At 38.9% G+C, this 19,726-nt stretch overlaps 1 protein-coding gene across 1 annotated transcript in view; it reads right to left on the reverse strand.

The window, feature by feature from the left end:
* Positions 1–4,073: 4,073 nt before the first annotated feature.
* The window catches only part of LOC149305287 (forkhead box protein O1-like), a 49,030-nt gene continuing 33,377 nt past the window's right edge, over positions 4,074–19,726 (reverse strand). Inside the window, exons 2-3 of the mRNA XM_089477700.1 lie at positions 7,508–8,869; positions 4,074–7,061 (exon numbers count right to left, since the gene is read on the reverse strand). Of these exons, the coding sequence (XP_089333826.1) occupies positions 7,517–8,869 (1,353 nt within the window). The 3' untranslated portion in view covers positions 4,074–7,061; positions 7,508–7,516. The remainder of the gene's footprint in view (positions 7,062–7,507; positions 8,870–19,726) is intronic.

Consider the following 19,726-nt stretch of genomic DNA (forward strand, 5'->3'; position numbering starts at 1 on the left):
TGCTCCAACTGGCCACTATGACATAGAAGAAAATGCGATGCAGCATAAGGAATTGAGAACAGGACACGGCAGCTATTTCTTGCTGAAAATCACCACTTCTCTAGCAATTTGTTTCGAAGGTACTCTTGACAGCCTAGGGCAGGAATGGTGTGTGTGTCCCAGTCAAAGTACTGAGAGCACATTCAGGACAATTCAACCCAGAAGTATTTTTTTAAAGCCCCCTCTCAGAAAACTGGATGTGTAGTTGGCCTATATATAAAGCACATCAAATTTTGTTAAATGCTATTAAGTGCTTATTCCATATCATTTTGGTTGGCTCCAGGGCACCCGTTGGGTAAGTGTAGCTAATACTGATTAACTCATCCATCCCAGACTACATTAATGTATCCTAATAAGCAGGGTAGAACTCCAGGCTGCCTTTCAGCAGGCCTCAAGCCATCTCACTGCTGTGTTGAGGTTTGTCTTATTTGCTGCATAAGATATATGGTTTTGTTCTAAAATAGGTTGGATATACCTTACTGATGTTCTAGAGCAGTGGTCCCCAAACTTTTTTGGGCCACCGCCCCCTTTCTTCTTGAGCGACAACCCTAGTGGCCCCCAACATCTGATATTAAGTCTACGGTTCTGTTGCAAATGTAAAATAAACCATCTTGGTCACTGCTTTTTTTCCACCTAGCCATCTTGCGAGCAGCAACTGAGCAGCCAACTGAGTAGCGACCAAAAAGCCTCCCACCTGTGCCAGCCTTGTGATAAAGGCTAGTGCACATGAGAGGCTTCTCAGTGGCTGCTCCACTACTGCTTGGTCACTACTCCCTTTGCCCCTGGTCACCATCATAGCAGCAACCATGCAGCTGGCTGAACAGTGATAGTGAAGCCTCGCTGTCACCCATTCCAGCTTTGTTACAAAGGCCAGTGTAGGCAAAAAGCTTCTTGGTCACCGCTCAGCCAGCTGCTTGGTCACTGCTCCCAAGGTGACCAAGTGCAAAGGGAGAAGCTTCTCCCCAGCAAAGGACTCTCAATCCTTGTTTATCAGGGTGGAGAGGAGTGCAAACAGTGTGCCTACAGTGGGTTTACAGAGGCTACATGCTCTTGACTGGAGACTTCTTCTCTCAGCCTGTCCAGTGAAAGAAAGCTGGTGCAAGCTGGAGCACACAAAGCATAAGCATGGTCTCAAATCTGAAGGCTCCTTTTTGCTGCTGCTTCTTCCCCACTGCCACACGCTCTAACGCCTTGCTCCAGTCAGTCAGTCTGTCCCAAAATGGTGCCACTCCAAGCAACAGAAATGATGCCTTGCACCCAACCCTTGCAAGAGTTTCCTGCCACTACTAGTGAAAGATGTGGGTAAGAGAGTGAGTTTGGATGGGCAGGTGAAGAGCAGGATATAGCACCACATGAAGTGAAGCTTCATGGTGTTTTAAGTGATCTTGAAAAGAAGTTTAACGACATCCTCATCTCCATGATGGTCCTAAGGGCTGCTGGTTCTGTTGGAAGATTGTTGCATTCTTTCCCCCTCCTTAGATAAATAGGGATTTCCTGCATGCAAACTCTCATCTCTCTCTTTCTCTCTCATTCAAACTAGCCACATGATTTAAGTCACTCCCCCTTTGGGATTAATGGACATTCTCTCTCAAGATTTTTTCCTACTCTGCATGTTCTCATCTCCCTCCGCTCTCAACTTTCTTTGGAAATATAATAAGAGAAATATTTCTTTTTAGCTGAACGACTCACTAGCTAGATTATGAAATAGCCTCTATGTAAATATAGATTAAAGCCATTAGTAAACTTTTGTTTGAACTGTAAGCTACTTGTCTTATTTTTTGAATCAGTCTCAGTTCTTAGGGAAGCACAGTCAGACAAGGACACGTTTTCTGCTACTCTGTCGATTTAAAGCTAGACCCTAATAGGCTTGGCTTTGATATTTTGGATATTTAAATATACCAAAGAAAGGCTAAAGCCTTAGGAAACATAAATTATCCTACATTTTCCCCTTGTTTTTCTTGTGCACCAGTACTTTAACTGAAGATCCTCCACTGCCCCTTTCCCCCCCTTGGATCTTTCCACTGTTCCCAGATGGGGCATACTGCCCACTTTGGGAATCATTGCTCTAGAGGGTGTGAGGAGTATTTTCATCATGCTTTAGTCCCTCTGGGACATTTTAAGACCCAAGAGAGGTATTTTTTAACAACAGTAAGTGAACAGTAGTCACTTCCTGTTCACGTCACACACACGCACACGCACACGCACACGCACACACAGCATCTCTTGGGCTTAAAATTATCCTGGAGGCAAAAAAAATATATGATGAAACTTCCCCACAAGCCCCCAGATATCGAGCTACACACACACACACACACACAAACGTGTGAGCATGAAAAAAGACTTCTGGGATCACAGAAACAGCCCTCAAGGATGGCATGTGATTTGTGGACCAACTATGCCCACCCTTGTTCTAAGATAGGTCACACTGACAGCAGCCAGTTAGTGTCAGGATGCTTGGCTTGCTCTGCTTTTATTAAGTTCACAGAAAGACAGAAGAGTAATAAAAAATGTTGTTCCTCAGAATTGGCTGCCCAGGCTTGTACTTTATGAGGTCTTGGGACTATTTTGAAAGCAATCAAATATTGCCTCCCCAACCCTGAAAAAAAAGAAATCTATAAATGAAAGTGAGAGGCTTTGTCTTATGTTTCTTTTGCATTTTTGTGTGCCTTAGGTTGTTTACATCTCATAGTTTTGAGACAAAACTTTCAGTCTCCTATAATGTACAAACTGCTTCTCATTGGCCTGTAAATTTTTATTGGGCCGGTTTTGGTTTTACACAGGACAGGAGGACTGCTCTTTAGACAAAGATATCATTCAGCGAGGCTGGAGCTGAACCCAGCCAAAGACAGTAGTGAGGTCTGTATAGGATTCTGGTGATCTTCAAGAGGCACATTTGCCCTTCCTTTGTATTCTACCACAAGGTTTTAATGAAGAACAGAATCCAGAATTCTACGTCAGCTGTTTTATCAGATCCTGGTTTACAGCACCACAGCTGCCTACTTCAAATATCATGGAAATCTGTAGTTTAAAACCAGAAAATTTCCTCTGCAGCTGTGTGCATAAGAGCAGAAAGAAGGAAAAGGGGGGAAAAGGGAACTGGCTAAAGCGTGCTGTGCATTCGTACACATGCCAACATCCCTTTAAGCTACTGAACTTTACTCATTTTTCTAAATCCAATAATAATTCTTCCTATACCAACTGTGAAGCTCTTTAGAAAAAGGACGCCAAAATGCAACAGAAATAAAAATGCATTTGACAGTTTAGCTAACCTAAGAGTGGCATAGTTGTGTTGCTGTGTTCAGTCTGAAGTTCTGCAGATTCCCACATCTTTGCTTTAGGGTAGCAAGTACAAAAAGAGTGCTGAGAAACACCAGAGAGAAAAGTACACAAACAGTCCCAACATGGAATGTTGGACATAGAGCCAGGACATCTGACCTGAAATCTAGGTTCAGACATGGACTTATTAGACAGCCTTTGGAAAGTTACTCATACATAACATGGGCCACATTATATTCATCTATTTATTTATAAAATATATTAGGACACCTTTCCAATAAAAAATGCCCAAGGCACAATACAAAAAACAAGCAAACATACTTCACAAGATTACTGTAAAGACAAATTAGAAGGACTATAAATCCATTTGCATAATTATTTAAAGGATTACAAACAGAAACAAACAAATCCTTTATCAGCATACAAGTAATCATATGAAAGACAACACCATTAAAGCAGTTTATATACATTTATGGCTTTATACAAAGGATTATTTCATGTTTGGAAAAACATTAGGCACTTTTCCACAAATGTCCAAATGACAGTCTGCAGTGCAGAGCGGTAACATCATCATGTTCTTACAATTCACACAAATGACTTGTGAAGTATTTTCTTGTCAGTAGTGCTGCTTAGGCAGATGGTGAGTGGGTGCAAAATAAGGGAGCTACCCTCCATTAAGGAGACTACTTTTAATGCAGAGCTGCATTCCTTTGCTTGCATGAAACAGCATTACTTTTAAGTAGATGGTTTTTTTTAAAAAAAAATCATCTTATTTAAAGGTTATAAATTAACAAATCTGAAATATTCATAAAGTGAATTTAATTTTTTTAATAAAATTGTAACACTAATCCAGTTATTTGAACAAGTGCAAACTTAATAATGCAATCCTACAACATACTTACTGAAGAGTAAGCTCCACTAAGTACAGTGGAAATTATAGCCAAGCAAATGAATAGAATTGCATTTTAAGACTGTTAAAGAATTGGTCCACTTTCGTCATCTATTCTTCTCTTTTTAAAGGGAATTTATGTTGAATAGTCAGCATCCAAAAGCACAACATTAGCTTACTAGTATATATGCAACTTGTCAGTTTATCAAAGCAGAGGTCTCAATAATGTAACTTTTAATACAATATACATTAGAAACAATACATTACACTGGAACAGTTCTATTATAGAATACACATCTCACAAGCCAAAGAGAGAAAAAACAAAAGCTGTAAAACAAGGCTACCTGGTTAAAACAATCTACACACTTCACAAAGCCATAATTTACACCTTTTTTTTCCAAAATGAAAGAGCTAGAGAAACCAAGGTCTGTGCAAAAGCACATTTTATCATCTGCCAAAAAACAAAAAACAAAAACCTTTCCTAATACAATCTTTCATTAAATTTTCAGTTTTCCTAGCCTTGTTGCTGCACTAGAAGTATGTCACTGGACATCAGCTGGTGAAGTCCAAAGGACGCAGGGGTTGCAACAAACCTGGGCAGATGGTACCGGATTCCTATCTGCAGACAGTTTTGGTTTGTGTTTGATTTATAAACATGGGATCATTTAAATGTGTTTCCTTAAAAACATCTTTTGGGACTGCACAGCAGAATGATTGGATTCTGAATATCTAATATGTTTAGAGGGCCCTTGTCCTATCACTGATATGCTAAAAGTAATTAACAGGGACTTCAAACCATAACTTTTAGGCTGTCTACCTTCTTGAGTCCTCTTCACCTTTTCACCATCTACCCCCAAATTGGGACACCTGATATATTGGAGGGTTGGAGGGGAGCTAAATCACTGGAGCATCCTAAGGAGGAGAAAGAAGAGAGGGACAGGGGAAAAAGCAGAGGCTTGTTACTCTGCTCTCCTAAAACATCTGAGAATGAAGGTTCCACAACTCTGGGCAAATCATGCCCTTCTCCAGCTATACTGCCAGCTAACAAGGAAGGAGATGACAGCGAAGAGGACTGATACTCAATGAACTCAGCAGGTCAATGGGCAACCATTATTATAACTCCCAATCTCACAGGTACAGATAGTTACTTATCTACATGCTGTGAGGTTGCTCTTATAATCCTCTTGAAACAACTACAAATAATTAGGGCTCCTCTCAAACAACATGACTTGTGGAAGGAATAGGCCACTAAAAATGAACTACAACTATTAATACATACTACAAGTTGAGTATCCCTTATTCAGAATTCAAAATCCAAAACTGTCTGTATGGCTGGCTGAGCTAGTGACATCTTTGCTTTCTGGTGATTCAGTTCACCCACACTTTGTTTCGTGTACAATTATTATTAAAATATGATGTATAAAATTACCTTCAGGCTAATAAGGTGTATATGAAACATAAATGAATTTCATGTTTAGACCTGGGTCTCATCTCCAAGGTATTTCATTATATATATGCAAATATTTCAAAATCTAAAAAAATCCAAAATCCAAAATACATCTGATCCCAAGCATTTTGGATAAGGGAGACTCAACCTGTTTATAACTATATAATTATAACCATTATATAATTAAAACTACACTGTTTGTAACCAAGTTTTATTGTTACAAAAATATATTATTACACCGTAATGTAGCTTAAACTTGGTTCCAGCTCTTCAATATCTTTAAATGAAAAGAGGAGGGAGTAAAAACTTAAAGGAAGAATGAGGATACCTATAATTAAGAACAAATGAAGCTAAAATGTATTATTATTGAGAATATTATTAAGCTGTGAAGTTTTTGTCCCTTGGGTAAAAAAAGTCATGAAATTTCCCCATGATATAAATATGAAGACATGTACATACAAACCAATTTAACAATACTTAAATTTTTGGGGTAGTCAGTGTTACTATAGTAACAGAATTTATCTGTACATATATAACTACACATCACTTTTGTGCCAGAAAAAAACCCATTTTTCTTTACAAGTAGAAACCTTCTTTTTACAAATCTTACAGAGTGCTAATATAAATTCTCTCCCTTTATTCTTATTAAAATATTGTATACAAAGTACTATAAATTTCGCTAGCTAGCTTGGATTCAGCAAATATTAAGAAGCTTCTATAACAAAGTAGAGACGTAAAAAAATATGTATATCATTATTTAAGTACATCAATAAAATTAGTCAGTCTGGAGGTCAGCCCCAGTGTAAATCTACTACATAATCAACAACAAAGGTGGCGAAACTTTCAGTCTGTTCTCAGATGTGGAACGCTGAATGGCCAACAACTTTGGTTAGACCATATTTAATGATAAGGTCTTATAGAAAAGATGCAGCAGTTTTAATACACTTAAGGCAATTAACTGAACTGCACACAGTTCTGTGAGAGTTGAACAAGATCAAAAGTAAGCCTTGATTAAAAGCAACTGAAGGTATAAAAGACTGCCACAGTATTTATCTTTGCTTAGATATGAAATATTCCTAAAGAACCCATTTTAATTTTGCAGCTTATACCGTACACAGTCAATGCAAAACATGAAGTGCAAGTATTTTCTGCTTTTCTATGGCATTGTAGTGAGTTTGGCACTTCCAAATAAAGACACTTCCAACTGCACATTCCTTACCTACAGCAGTAAACAACCTGCAAATATCTGGCAAACATCCTGTAGAGGAAAAACATCTACCGTATCTGGCATCAAGTCCAACAAGAGAGAAAAATATTATAAAATAAATTGCAAAGAAGCTGAAGGACATCTTTGGACTCCCTTGCTTAGTTCTTGCAGTCAGAGATGTCTGAAGTATTTTCAAGTGTAGCCTAGGAAAACAAAAAAAAATGTACAATGATAGAAAGCAAACTCATACGCTGAGAACAGAAGACAGAATGTTTTACATATAGAGATAAGTAAATGCCTAAGAGAGCCAACAAAGAAAGAGCCCTTCTTTTACTTCTTTTTTTAAAAGAAAGGGTACAAGTGTTTTATCAATGTACACTTTGCCCCTTTAGCACAGATATAATTGTGGAAGAAATGCTATCTGCAGAATTTTGTTCTGCCACACAACTGCTAAGGCATTGGAGCATTCTTTTAAGGCCTTCTGCATTGGCCCTCTTCCAGATATTCTTAGCCCTAGCACATCTGGCCCATGATGAGGGATGATAGGAATAGTAATTCATCAAAGTTTGGGGGACCACAGGTTCCCCACCCCTTTTCAAAGGAGAGGAACCGTTTGAAACATGTGGACAATAAAACATGGGAAACTAACCTTTCAATCTTATCCCGACACCCAGCTGTGTGTTGTTGTTTTAACACCATGTGACAAACTCTGATTAGGCAACACACTGTCAAAGTTAAAATCTAATGTTTCCCCATCCATGAGGTCATTACGAATGATCGACTCCATATCGCAGTCCAATCGTTCAATCAACATATCATCTAAGTCACTAGGGAGCTTCTCCTGGTGGAAAGAGACAATCCCCACTCTTCCATAACCATTGCAGGTGTTCACAGTGGTGTAAGGGTTGAGGCTGTTCATCTGCATTGGGTGGCTCATAGGCACTTGTACTGAGGTTTTTGCTGTGGATGGTCGATTTAAACTTGAAGCATGAGACACAGTGCTAAGTGTGAGAGACAAGGTATGGCTGTTGACTGCTGATGTTGACTGTATATGTCCCTGGTGGGGATGACCACTGGTCAGGGAAATGATTTTCTTATGGGACTGCTGGTTACCATATGATGATATTGCTGAGTTATTGGCCATTAATACATTCTGTCCAAGGACTCGGCCACTTGGCTGGGAAACGTGAGTCTCTACAGATGTCAAGATATCATTGTGAGGAGGTGAATCAGAAGTAAGCAATTCCTTCAGGAGTCCTACAGGGCAGGGACCATATTGGCTAATGGTTCCATAGCTTGATTTGCTGTCTTGAATGGTTTGCATAGGCATCTGTGGCAAAGAGTTCATGCTAGGCTGACTGTAAGTGTATTTCCTGAAGTCTGTATTAGCTGAATTTATACTTGTGCTTGATGAAGTGTATGAATAACCAGGAGATTGTTGCATCATGGTAGTTGGTGGAGATTGAGTTGATCCAGTCAAAGTTGTGTTGGGGGACAAAAGGTTGAGATTATCCAAGAGGTTCTCCATGTTTTCTGAACTACTCATCTCAGAAAGGCTGGGCAGAGTTGAAGCCATTTTGGTTGCTGATGGAGGGTACACCATGGAGTGTACATCGCTTTCTCCAAGGTCATCTTGTTCTGGCAGAATTGGAGAAAGCCTCCCACTAATTGTACTAGCATTAGAACTGGCTCTAGGCCTAAAAGTACTCCAGTTATTATCAAAGTCATCATTACTGTGAGAGCTGGGACTTGCAGGCCATTTTGTAAACTGGGTGCCTGTACTGTCACCAGTTCCATCTTGACCTGCCTGAAGAGCTGCTTTTTTCTTCGCAGCTCTCCCCCTGCTTTTTGCAAACTTGCTGCTGTTGTCCATGGAAGCAGCCCTTCTCCTGGGAGACTTTCCACTTTTGCCTCCTTCTGGGTTCAGCATCCACCAAGAGCTTTTTCCTGTCCCTTCATTCTGCACTCGAATAAACTTGCTGTGTAATGAGAGGTTGTGACGAATTGAATTCTAAAGAAAAGAAAGAAGGTGTAAGAAAAATATTGCGTCTCCCACATCCAGTCATTTTAATTTCAGTAGACAACCCATTCAACCAAATGCATGATAACTACAGAATGTATCTTATTTCCCAATGCAATATTTGAATTATCCCCATATAAAACACAATGTTTTAAATATGATTTTGAAGCAAAATAAACAAGGATTAATGCAGATAGTTTCTAATTTATGGTACCCTTCAGGTATAAAAACAGCCTGGGATTCCATTATGGATGCTTCTCAAGATTTTTGGATATATAATCCTACTCACTTATTACAATTTAACTGTGCCTTTAGAAATATCTTCATTATCATCACCTTTATTTATTCTCTGCATTTCCCCCAAAACTAGGGCTCAACATTTTTTAAAATATTTTAAAATATTCCAAAGTAAAATCTAAAATAGATATGGGTGCGATATTCTTCTCTACTGTGTCCTTCAATTCTGAGTCCTAACGTCAAAGCTATCCCAGAAAAACAAAACAAAAAACCAAAATGAAATTGGAGAATTTTCTTAACCAGAATATTTAAAATGTTAATTTAATTTTTAAAAAGGCACACATCTTTTCAATGTATTGTCTCTAATATGCCATGATAATATACAAGCAAGCAGTGCTGAATTCTGGGTTTCAGTGTAAAACATCCTAGGAAAACTATATAGTTTGAGATAACACCTTATCCCACTAATAAAGTTTTAAACAAGAAATTTAACAAAACTATAATTAAAAGAACAATATTTACACCTTCTTTGTTTCACAAAAAGCACTATACAGTCATCCCTCCATATTTGCGGATTTGATATTGGCGGATTTGATTATTCACGGATTTCATTAATATGTTCTCTCTAGGACTGTCTAGGTCCTCCAGTGCAACTCTGTGGTCAACTTTAACTAAAGGTTGCACTGAAAGACCATTTGTAGCTACTCCAGTGCCATTCTATGGTCAGTGTATGTTGGACACTGACCACAGAGTTGCCCTGGAGGACCTAGAGATTCCTAGAGAGGTGTCCTCTCAGGTAAAAACAGCGTTTTTGTTATTTGCAGTTTTTCTATATTCACGAGGGTCTTGTTCCCCTAACCTTAGCGAATATGGAGGGACAACTGTACATCCAAAAAGGAATTTTAAGCTGAGTGTCTCTGACATCAGAACATCTACGGAAAAACCTGCCATTAGGGAGAAACTCAGCAAAAAGCATCAAAATAAAATTAATATCCTCAAGAAAATGAAAACCGGTTCTTTCACAGTAGGAAGGAAGTTGTGTGAACAGACTCATCAATGTCCATCCAAAAAGTATTCTGATGAAAAGTCTAGCTACCAAAAGCATCCCACTCAAGGTGCAGAATCCACAAATACAAGTCATAAAAGAAAGGAAAGGAGGAAGCATTGTATATGGATGGGCTAAAGGTCACTCACAAAATCCTCAAAGATGTTCAACCACAGGAACAATCTGCTCCAACTGAAAGATGTTGGGCTCTATTAGTTCTGCTCCCTAGCAAACTAGGAGAGAGTCATTCAGTATTCACAGAGGTGAAGTAGACCTTTTACCTGAAGCCATGCACCCCAACACATTGGAAGAGGAACAGTAGGAGCAGTGATGGATCAGCAGAGGATACTATGCAATGTTGGTGCAATTGACTAACACACCTAGACCAAATTTTCAATAAACCCTTAACTCAGTGGTTCTCAAACAGTGGGGCAGGACCTCCAAGGTCACATAAAACTTTGTGAAGTCACTTCTACCACCTATGCAGATCACACCAACTAATTCCTATAATCTGATCTAGTGCAACTGCAGAACACACAGTTTAATGGTAGAATCAGACAAAGATGTCTAGCTTAATAAACAAGTGTTTTCTCAAATGTGTATCAGGAGAGAGTTTCTACTTCTCACATAAAATAGAGCATATAGGATGAAATGGGAAAGGCAATCCCTTTCCCACTTTGCCACACACTCAGTTGCTTTCTGCTGCCTGGATCTTCAGATACTGGAATTGGGCTTAGAACATCAGACAACAGTGAAATAAGGAGGGGAGAGAGGTCAGATTTTGCTTTCCTTCCCTGTGTTCTCCTTCCTGTGTGAGAAGCAGAATTGATTCCTGCTTTACATGCAAACGGGGAAAACATATGCTTAAGAAACAAAACATGATCACCCAGAATGCTTAAATTAGTCTCAGAATATTCAAGTCTGCCAATGCCACTTGCCCTGGAAAGCCCAGAGAAATGTGATATTCTGCCTTGACTGCATGCTCTGAATAAAGGCCAGTAATATTCTGGGGGGGGGTGTTGTGGTCGGACAAACAGAAGAAAGATATTCTGTAAAATATGCTGATTAAAAATAAGGAAATATTACTGTTTCAAAATATTGTTTTGTATACATCATATATCCTACCTTAACACAGCTATATGGTTAAGTGTTTATGATGGAAACAAGTGTTATCTCCTGCACACAGACGCTGGCCCAAAACATTCAATCCATCCACACATGGAAGTGTTTAGCATATTACAGAAGCTACAGACTTCCTTAGTCATCAGAAAGTTACAATCTAGTTTTCTCCCACTAAGGACATTCAAGGTCACTCTTGGAGTAGCAAAGCCATCTCCCAATCCTGCCAACAAAAACAAAAGTCCCAAACAGGAAAAGGTTTGCAGCAAGTGCCTGTTACATAAATTCCTGTTTTTCACGCAGCCAGGAGGAGATTAAAGAAACTATGATTTACTAGCTTGGAAAAAAAGTGTGGAAGAAGAGTAAATATTGCAAAAAAAATATTTAATGATGTTGTGTCTACAACGCTTTGCCAAAAGTAGACATGACCTGATAATAGTACAACTTCAAGCACTGGAACTTGGCAACTGGGCAGGCGAGTGCAGTTACAAGATTTAGTTACCACTGGAAGCTACTATATACCTCGAAAGTGTTTTCAACCATCTGAGATGTTTCACTTCAGAAAAACCAGCAACTCTAGAACGTCTAGTTTTATTTGACGATATCTTTGCTGGGTTGATTGCAACTTCATCTATAACAAACCTGATGCCAGCTTTCCAGTCATAGTTCCTACCCAACCACAAACCTTATCCAATAATTTTCATGCTGCCCAATAAACCCCTAACACACACACACACAGAGGTACAAAGCCCTATACATAAATTACCTGCCAATCAGGTAATTTGCATCTGCATCATTAATTTGTCAGCATGAAAGCTAATTAAAATACAAACAAGGCCATTTATCTATGCCACTGATAACAGCTTCCTTTATATTTTGAGTATTATTTCTGTCATATCAAAACCATTGATCAATTATTATTATTATTATTATTATTATTATTATTATATTATTAACCTTTATTTATAAAGCGCTGTAAATTTACACAATTTACAATTTATCAATCCACTTATTCTTACCAATATGTTAAAAGCAGTTGAAAAACAAATAAATCTAATCACCAGTAGTTGCAATCATTGAACAGTTGAGGAGGTCTACTTATCAGTTACAAAACTTTCAATTATACCTACACATCATGGGCATGTAAATGCAATTTTTATCCACTCTGAACTCCTTGTCATTTTCAGTCAACAATGAAAGCCAAATGTCACTTCTGGATTCTACTTTCAGTTTCCCTGGCAGCTTTGCAGGGGTTCAGCCTTAAACCCAACCTCTGCCACTCTTGGTGGCTTCCCTTAGTGGGCACTTGGCAACATCTTGATGGAATTCAAGCACATTTACCTTGGCACTGCATTGTGATTCAAGTGACCCTGCAAAAAGTTAACTTGGTGAGTGGCAGGCAAAGCGGGCAGGAGTCTACACTGTTCTCCCCATCTCAGATCTAATCTACACTGCAAAAAGAATGCAGTTTGACACTGCTTTAACTGCCATGGTTCAGTGCTATCAAATTCTATGATTTGTAGTTTTGTGAGATATTAAGCCCTCTCTGTCAGAGAGCTCCGGTGCTACAACAACTACAGATACCAGGATTCCATAGCACTGAGCCATTGCAGTTAAAGTGGTATCAAGTTGCATTAATTCTTTTATTATTGTTGTTGTTGTTTACAAAATTAACATAAAACAAACATCACAAACAACATCAACAGTTTTCTTATATCTGGCCTTTCAATTTTCCTGACTCAGAATTACTACTAGGATCATCACTCAGCTTCTGTTGTATTCAAACTTTTCAACTATATTTCCCCTCATCAATAACTGAAGCCACTAAATGCCCTAAGCTAACTGCCAATTACCTTTCTCCAACACAGTCCATAGTTATATGTAGTCTTATTTGTCATACAATTTCTTCTATTCTCTCTTTTTCCTCTGTTACTTTGGTTCACCCTACTACCGTCTTAATATCTTTTTTCTTACAATATATCTTATCTATATAAAATAATTTCTATTTAATAAGAATTGTTAATTCTTTCTGACCTTCTCCTTCCTTCTTTTTATAGTTTCAATAAGTATGAGTCTTTTTCTAAGTCCCGTATCATATTCCCTTGAATGGATCTAGACAGTCTGTCCATTTCTTTCATGTCTCTCAAGTTTCATGATCAACTGTAGGAACCTGTTTCAGTTTCCAATTCTGGGCATAGAGCAACCTTGCTGCCGTAATCATATATAGTATGGTTCTCCAGTGTTGTCTTTCTACCTCTTCTTCTAGCATACTTGTCATATTCAAAAGAAACAGTTCTAGTTTCAAATTTTTCCATTGTCTGTCTTATCTTCTTCCAGTATTCATTAGCTAAGTGACAGTGCCACCATGTTCCAGTAGATTGTTGACACTTCCAGCATCTGTTATCTTGGTTCTTACCTATTTTAGATAATTTCGCAGAGGTAATGTACCACTCGTATAACATTTTGTAGTACGTTCTCTTGCATTGTTTTGCATAAAGTAAATTTAAGAATCCCCCCATGATTTATCCCATGTTTCTAATTTAATATTGTAATTTGTATATTGACTCCACTTTATCATCAATTTTTAAAATCATCTCTTGTTTTAATTCTCCTTGGAGTAACAATTTGTAAAATTATGCTGTGTTTTTGTGTTCCCCTCCCGTGAAAATTTTGTCCAACTCAACTCAATTTTATACCCATTCTAAATCTTTTCTGTCATCTATGTAAAAACCATTGTACCTCTCCCTCCTTCTTCTTGAAGTTCTTTAGATTTCATCTTCATCCCTACTTGAATACTCTTTAATTACTCTGGTTATATCTGGTTATATATCTGGTTATATACACAAAGATGAACATGCAGTTTGGCCTGTAGACTCATCTTGTTATTATAAAATGTGTACCTCAAAAATGGTGCAGAAACTACAGTTTCTCTTAATATGCAACACAATATCAAATCTTGCCGAGAAAACCCCATGATAGATTTGCTTAGAGTGGCCATCAGTCTGAACTGACTTGAAGGCACACAACTCATACACACACACATCAATTAAAAAAGGAAATGCAGTGAGCACTCCCTATCAGCCGACTTCAAATTAGCTACTTTGAACGCCTGCAGATCACCAAGCCCCATATTATTCAATGGCAGCAACATGAATGTGCACATGTTGAAGTTTGGAGGGGCAGAAGTAGATCCCCACTGATATGGAGGGCCACTTAAATGTTAATTAACAAAAGAATATACTGAAGACCTTCATAAAAAAAACTGTTGGGATTTTATCTATTCCCCCCCCCTCCCCCCCGGTATGTTGAGAATTGAAGAAAGTTCATCTACCAATATTGTAGAAATGAATTCTTGGATTTGGTAGTTCCTTCTATTTTGTGACACAATTAATGTTCTTAAAAGGTGATCGAAAACCTTCTATAGAACCAATGTGATTCTGCACTACAAAGTACTTTACCTCTTGCAGATGTGGGACTCAGCAAAGTCCCTTTTATTCCCTAGCACTTTAAATCATACTTGCAAATGAACTGGCAATTAGCATACTGGGCCCAGTGTTATTCAACATCTTTATCAATGACCTGGATGACAGTATTGGGAGCATACTTATCAAATTTGCAGATGACACCAAATCAGGAGGAATAGCTAATACTCCAGAGGACAGGATCAACATTCAAAATGATCTGAATAGACTAGAAAGCTGGGCCAAAGCTAACAGAATGAACTTCAACAGGGAGAAATGTAAGGTACTGCACTTAGGGCAGAAAAATGAAATGCACAGATATAGGATGGGTGACACCTGGCTGAATGAAACTACATGTGAAAGGGATCTGGGAGTCCAAGTAGACCACAAGTTGAACATGAGTCAACAGCACGATGCGGCAGCTAAAATGGCCAATGCAATTTTAGGCTGCATCAATAAAAGTATAGTGATCAAGAGAAGTAATAGTGCCACTGTATTCTGCTCTGGTCAGGCCCCACCTGGAATATTGTGTCCAGTTCTGGGCACCACAATTCAAAAAGGACATTGAGAAACTGGAGCCATGTGTCCAAAGGAGGGCGACTAAAATGGTGAAAGGTCTGGAAACCTTGCCCTTTGAGGAATGACTCAGGGAGCTGGGGATGTTTAGCCTGGAGAAGAGAAGGTTAAGAGGTGATATGATAGCCCTGTTTAAATATTTGAAGGGTTGTCATATTGATGAGGGAGCAAGCTTGTTTTCTGCTGCACCACTGAACAGGACCCGGAACAATGGATGCAAGCTCCAGGAAAAGAGATTCTACCTCAACAGGAAAAACTTCCTGACAGTAAGGGCTGTTCGACAGTCGAACACAATCCTTCCTCAGAGTGTAGTGGAGTCTCCTTCCCTAGAGGTCTTTAAGCAGAGGCTAGATGGCCATCTATTGGGGATGCTTTGATTGGATTTCCTGCATGGCAGGGGGTTGGACTGGATGATCCGTGCAGTCTCTTCCAACTCTATGATTCTATGATTCATATTGCATTGCAACAAACCCTTCATGATGCCCATGGAATATTATAATTTTATCACAAGTTTAATTTATTTTTAATGTCACTGAGTAAGTGGTGTCCCTGATTGATCTGGCAACAGATTTTTAAATGAAAAACTTGTAACTCTTTGTGCTTATAAAAACTAAAGATGGCAATTCCTTTCTAAAAATGGAATCTACCCTTCTCACATAACCATACACGCACACATGCCTAAAATGATACCTGCCTAAAATGATACCTGCCTCACATATTACCATCTCAAAATAAACAAGGATTCTTGCTGCAGAAATATTGTTTTTAAATATTTGCACCAAAAGACTGGATAATTAAATTATATAATTTAACATTACTTTAATGAGGTTCACGCCCCAATATGTACATTGCTTCTGTAAGCACCATGAAAATACGTGTTTCTGGAATATTAAAGGTTTCTAAGCAAAGAATGTTTCAAAACTGCCTATTAACCATCTTGCACTGTTATTTGTTCCCATTGTTCTAACTTGGTATATAGATAGCCAAGAAAGAGTTACCAACTGATTCTAGTTTTCTTTTTCTCCTTTGTAATGGAAAATATCTGGGTTATGTAGGAATCAAGCAATTCAATTTCAATGTATTATAATGAACCTCCAAGTAGATCTAGGGAAGAATTTACAGACAGGCTTGATATAAATAATAAATTAATACTGAAGTACAATAAAATGTGCTTGAAACTTTGGAAAATTATGGCTAATCGGAGTTAATAATATTGGTCAAGTCGGACCACTAGTTTGACCCCATATAAGACAGCTTCTTCCGTTCCTAATGCTGCTGCCACACTGCAGAATTAATGCAGTTTGATGCCACTTTAACTGTCACGGCACTATCCTATGGAATCATGGGACTTGAAGTTTGTTGTGGCACCAGAGTTCTCTGAGAAGGCTAAATAAGTCACACAACTACGTACAAATCCCAGGATGTCCTAACACTGAGCCATGGCAGTAAAAGTAGTGTGAAGCTGCGTTAATACTACAATGTAGATATAGCCACTTACAGATCAAACTTCAAAAATAGCCTGGAAAGTAATGAGAAAAAGTGTAGTAGATACCAAACATCACTATCTCTGTAATTAACCCCTGCAGTAGTTTATAAACTGAGCATACTGGGCTAGTCTATATTTTCCAACTCTGTGAACCAAGGATGTTCAAGGATCAAGGGAGCCAAGTTGTCACACAATGCTACAAAGGCTGGCATTTAATTGTCATCCCAGATTATATAAACACTTTGAAAAGATCACATTTTAAAAAGCCACATTCCCTTCTAAGGTTAACAAACTCCTTTAGCTCAGGCTTTGTTCCTATTTAGTATTTCCTCTGCAACCTCAGATTCATAAAACAGGAATGCAAGAGTTCTTTGCGATGGGCTGTGAGCCAAGAAGTCCCATTGTTTTCAATGGAGGCAAACCAGAACTGGCATGACATACTGGAAATGACACTGGAAGTGGAGCTGGTCAGGCATCCATTCACACTCTCTCTCCCACCAACCCCTCCTTCCCCTCGCAGGATGAGTACTGTATTACGATCATCTAAGGCAAAACATGCAATGCAAGCTGAAATAAGACAAGTTACCTTTGTATCCCACTCAAGCTCTATGGAGCTCACAGCAACTTTTAAAGCAGTGGTTCCCAGACTTTGGTTGTCCAGATGTTTTGGACTCTAGCTCCCAGAATTCCTGGCTGTTGACCAAGCTGGCGTTGAAGCCCAAAACACCTGGAGGACCCAAATTTGGGAATCACTGTTTCAAAGGCTTTCCACACTATCACTAAAAATTAGCTGAAAGCATGAGAATGAAATAGGCAACAACTAAATTTAAAGAGAGAACCAGCATGGGTGCAGTGGCTTGAGCATGAAACTATGGCTCTGGAAACCAAGGTTTGATTCGTCGCTCAGCCATGGAAACCCAATGGGCAACTTTGGATGAGGTACACACTCTCAGCCGCAGAAAAGCCAGCCTTAGGGTCACCATAAGTCAGAAACATAGCACCAATACAGTCAGCCCTCCTTATCCACAGATTTTTTTAAGCATCCACAGCTTAAAAATATATACATTCCAAAACCTAAAGCTTAGTAGTGCCATTTTGTATAAGGGACATCATTTTACTGTGCTATCTTATTTAATGGGACTTGAATATCCATGGATTTGGTATACACAGGGGTCCTGGAACAAAATCCCAGCGGATACCAAGGACCCCCTGTACTTTTGTTTTGCTCATGGCTTTTTCCTTTTTAGTACTTCAAAGAACAGTTCTACTTGTTTAAAGTTCCTCCACTTTTCTAACCTTTTACTTGTTTATAATTTTAAAGAACTATTTGGCAGGCAATACAGTTTTCTGTTTCAAAATGTTTATTTTTGCTCTTTCAAGTTATTGTCTACCTAGTCATATCTGCTTTCCAGGCTTTTCTGAGCAGCCAAAAGGAAATTAGCTATAGCAATGTTTTTCTACTGAGGTGGGCAGAAAGTAGGCTGCACTTAATTGCAAAGCCTGGACATAACTAGTTCAATAGTGTGCTTCTTAGGTGCGTTACAGACGCGCCAAAGCGGCGTAGTAGGGGTGACTCAGTGCATATTAGGGTTGAGAAGGGGCGTCCCTTCCGGATGCCCCTAACCCTAATACAGACCGAGTCCGTACAAAATGGCGTTCCACACGGGCACCACCATCTTGACGTAGCGGACGCAAAAGTGTGCCATTGGCGCCTCGTGGCATCATAATTGCACCGCAAAGAGAAGCGCCATTTTGGCGCTTCTTATTTGCAGCGCGGAGGAGCCACACAGCTTGGCTGCTGCGGCTCCTTCGCACTGCAACCGGCAGCAGCGGCAAAGCACTGCTTCTCAGCGCTCTGTAACGCGCCTGTGTTCCCTCATTCCTGCAATGATGCTTAATCACTTAATACACTGGTTCATGAGAATCATCACTGGAGGTTGGAAATAACTGGTTAAATTTAACTAGCAGTGTTTTAAATTGGTTTTAATTAATGGTTAGTTTAATGATATTTTTAACCTTTGTATTGGGTATATTTTTAGTTGTGTTTCTTTTACCTCTTGTAAGATGCCTTGAGTCCCAAATTGGGAGAAAAGTGGGATATCAATAAATATAAAAGTAACAACAACAACTAGTTATTTGCAAATTTATTTCCCCATTTTTCTAACAGCAAACCAGCTGCAGGGTTGGGAGGGAGTGGAGAATAAGAGATAGATACATATCACTGATAAATCTGAATTTGTCGTCAGATCCTTGTGATAGGACACTATCCCAAAGCATCAATCGGACTATATGATTTGTAGTGCAATGTGTCTCCAAACTACAGGGCTGATGAAAGTAACTTAAAAACTAAAAAGAGCAATTTGTAGGAGTCAGTAACAAAGTGTGCCAGTAGGGGGCAATGAGGACAACAAAAACCCTTTCCCAGTAAATGAAAAAAACTCTAGTGACTTAATTGATAAATTAATTAACAATAGCACAACAAATTAAATGCTACACTTCCCAAGATTAAAGACAAATTTGATTTCCCTAATTCTTCCCAGCTGCATTAATGCATTCATTTTAAAACTTAACATGCTGGGTTTTGACGGGACACTGAGTGCAAGCCAGGATTATAGTACAGAAAGTTTAGGTAAGGCCGTGGTGTGTGTGTGTGTGTGTGTGTGTGTGTGTGTGCTAGGATGTGCACCAACTCCAAAGTTTCTATTTCAAAAGTAAAAAAAAAAAATGTTCCCGTTGCCCCTTGGGGGGCAATTTTCCCACAATTTTGCTGACTTGGGAAATGTTAAACCTGGAAGCAGCCCTTTTTTAAACTGGAACTAAACTAGAAGGTGACTTAAGGTTTATTTCCTGTTTTTTAAAAGGCTTCTCCAGGGCATAAAATGGCTCCAATTCTCTATTACCACCACCAAGTAGCCCTTAGGGCT

This window comes from Sceloporus occidentalis, unplaced genomic scaffold (genome assembly GCF_023333645.1).
Source record: "Sceloporus occidentalis isolate IW3139 unplaced genomic scaffold, rSceOcc1.0.p SCAF_12, whole genome shotgun sequence".
Lineage (NCBI taxonomy): Eukaryota > Metazoa > Chordata > Lepidosauria > Squamata > Phrynosomatidae > Sceloporus > Sceloporus occidentalis.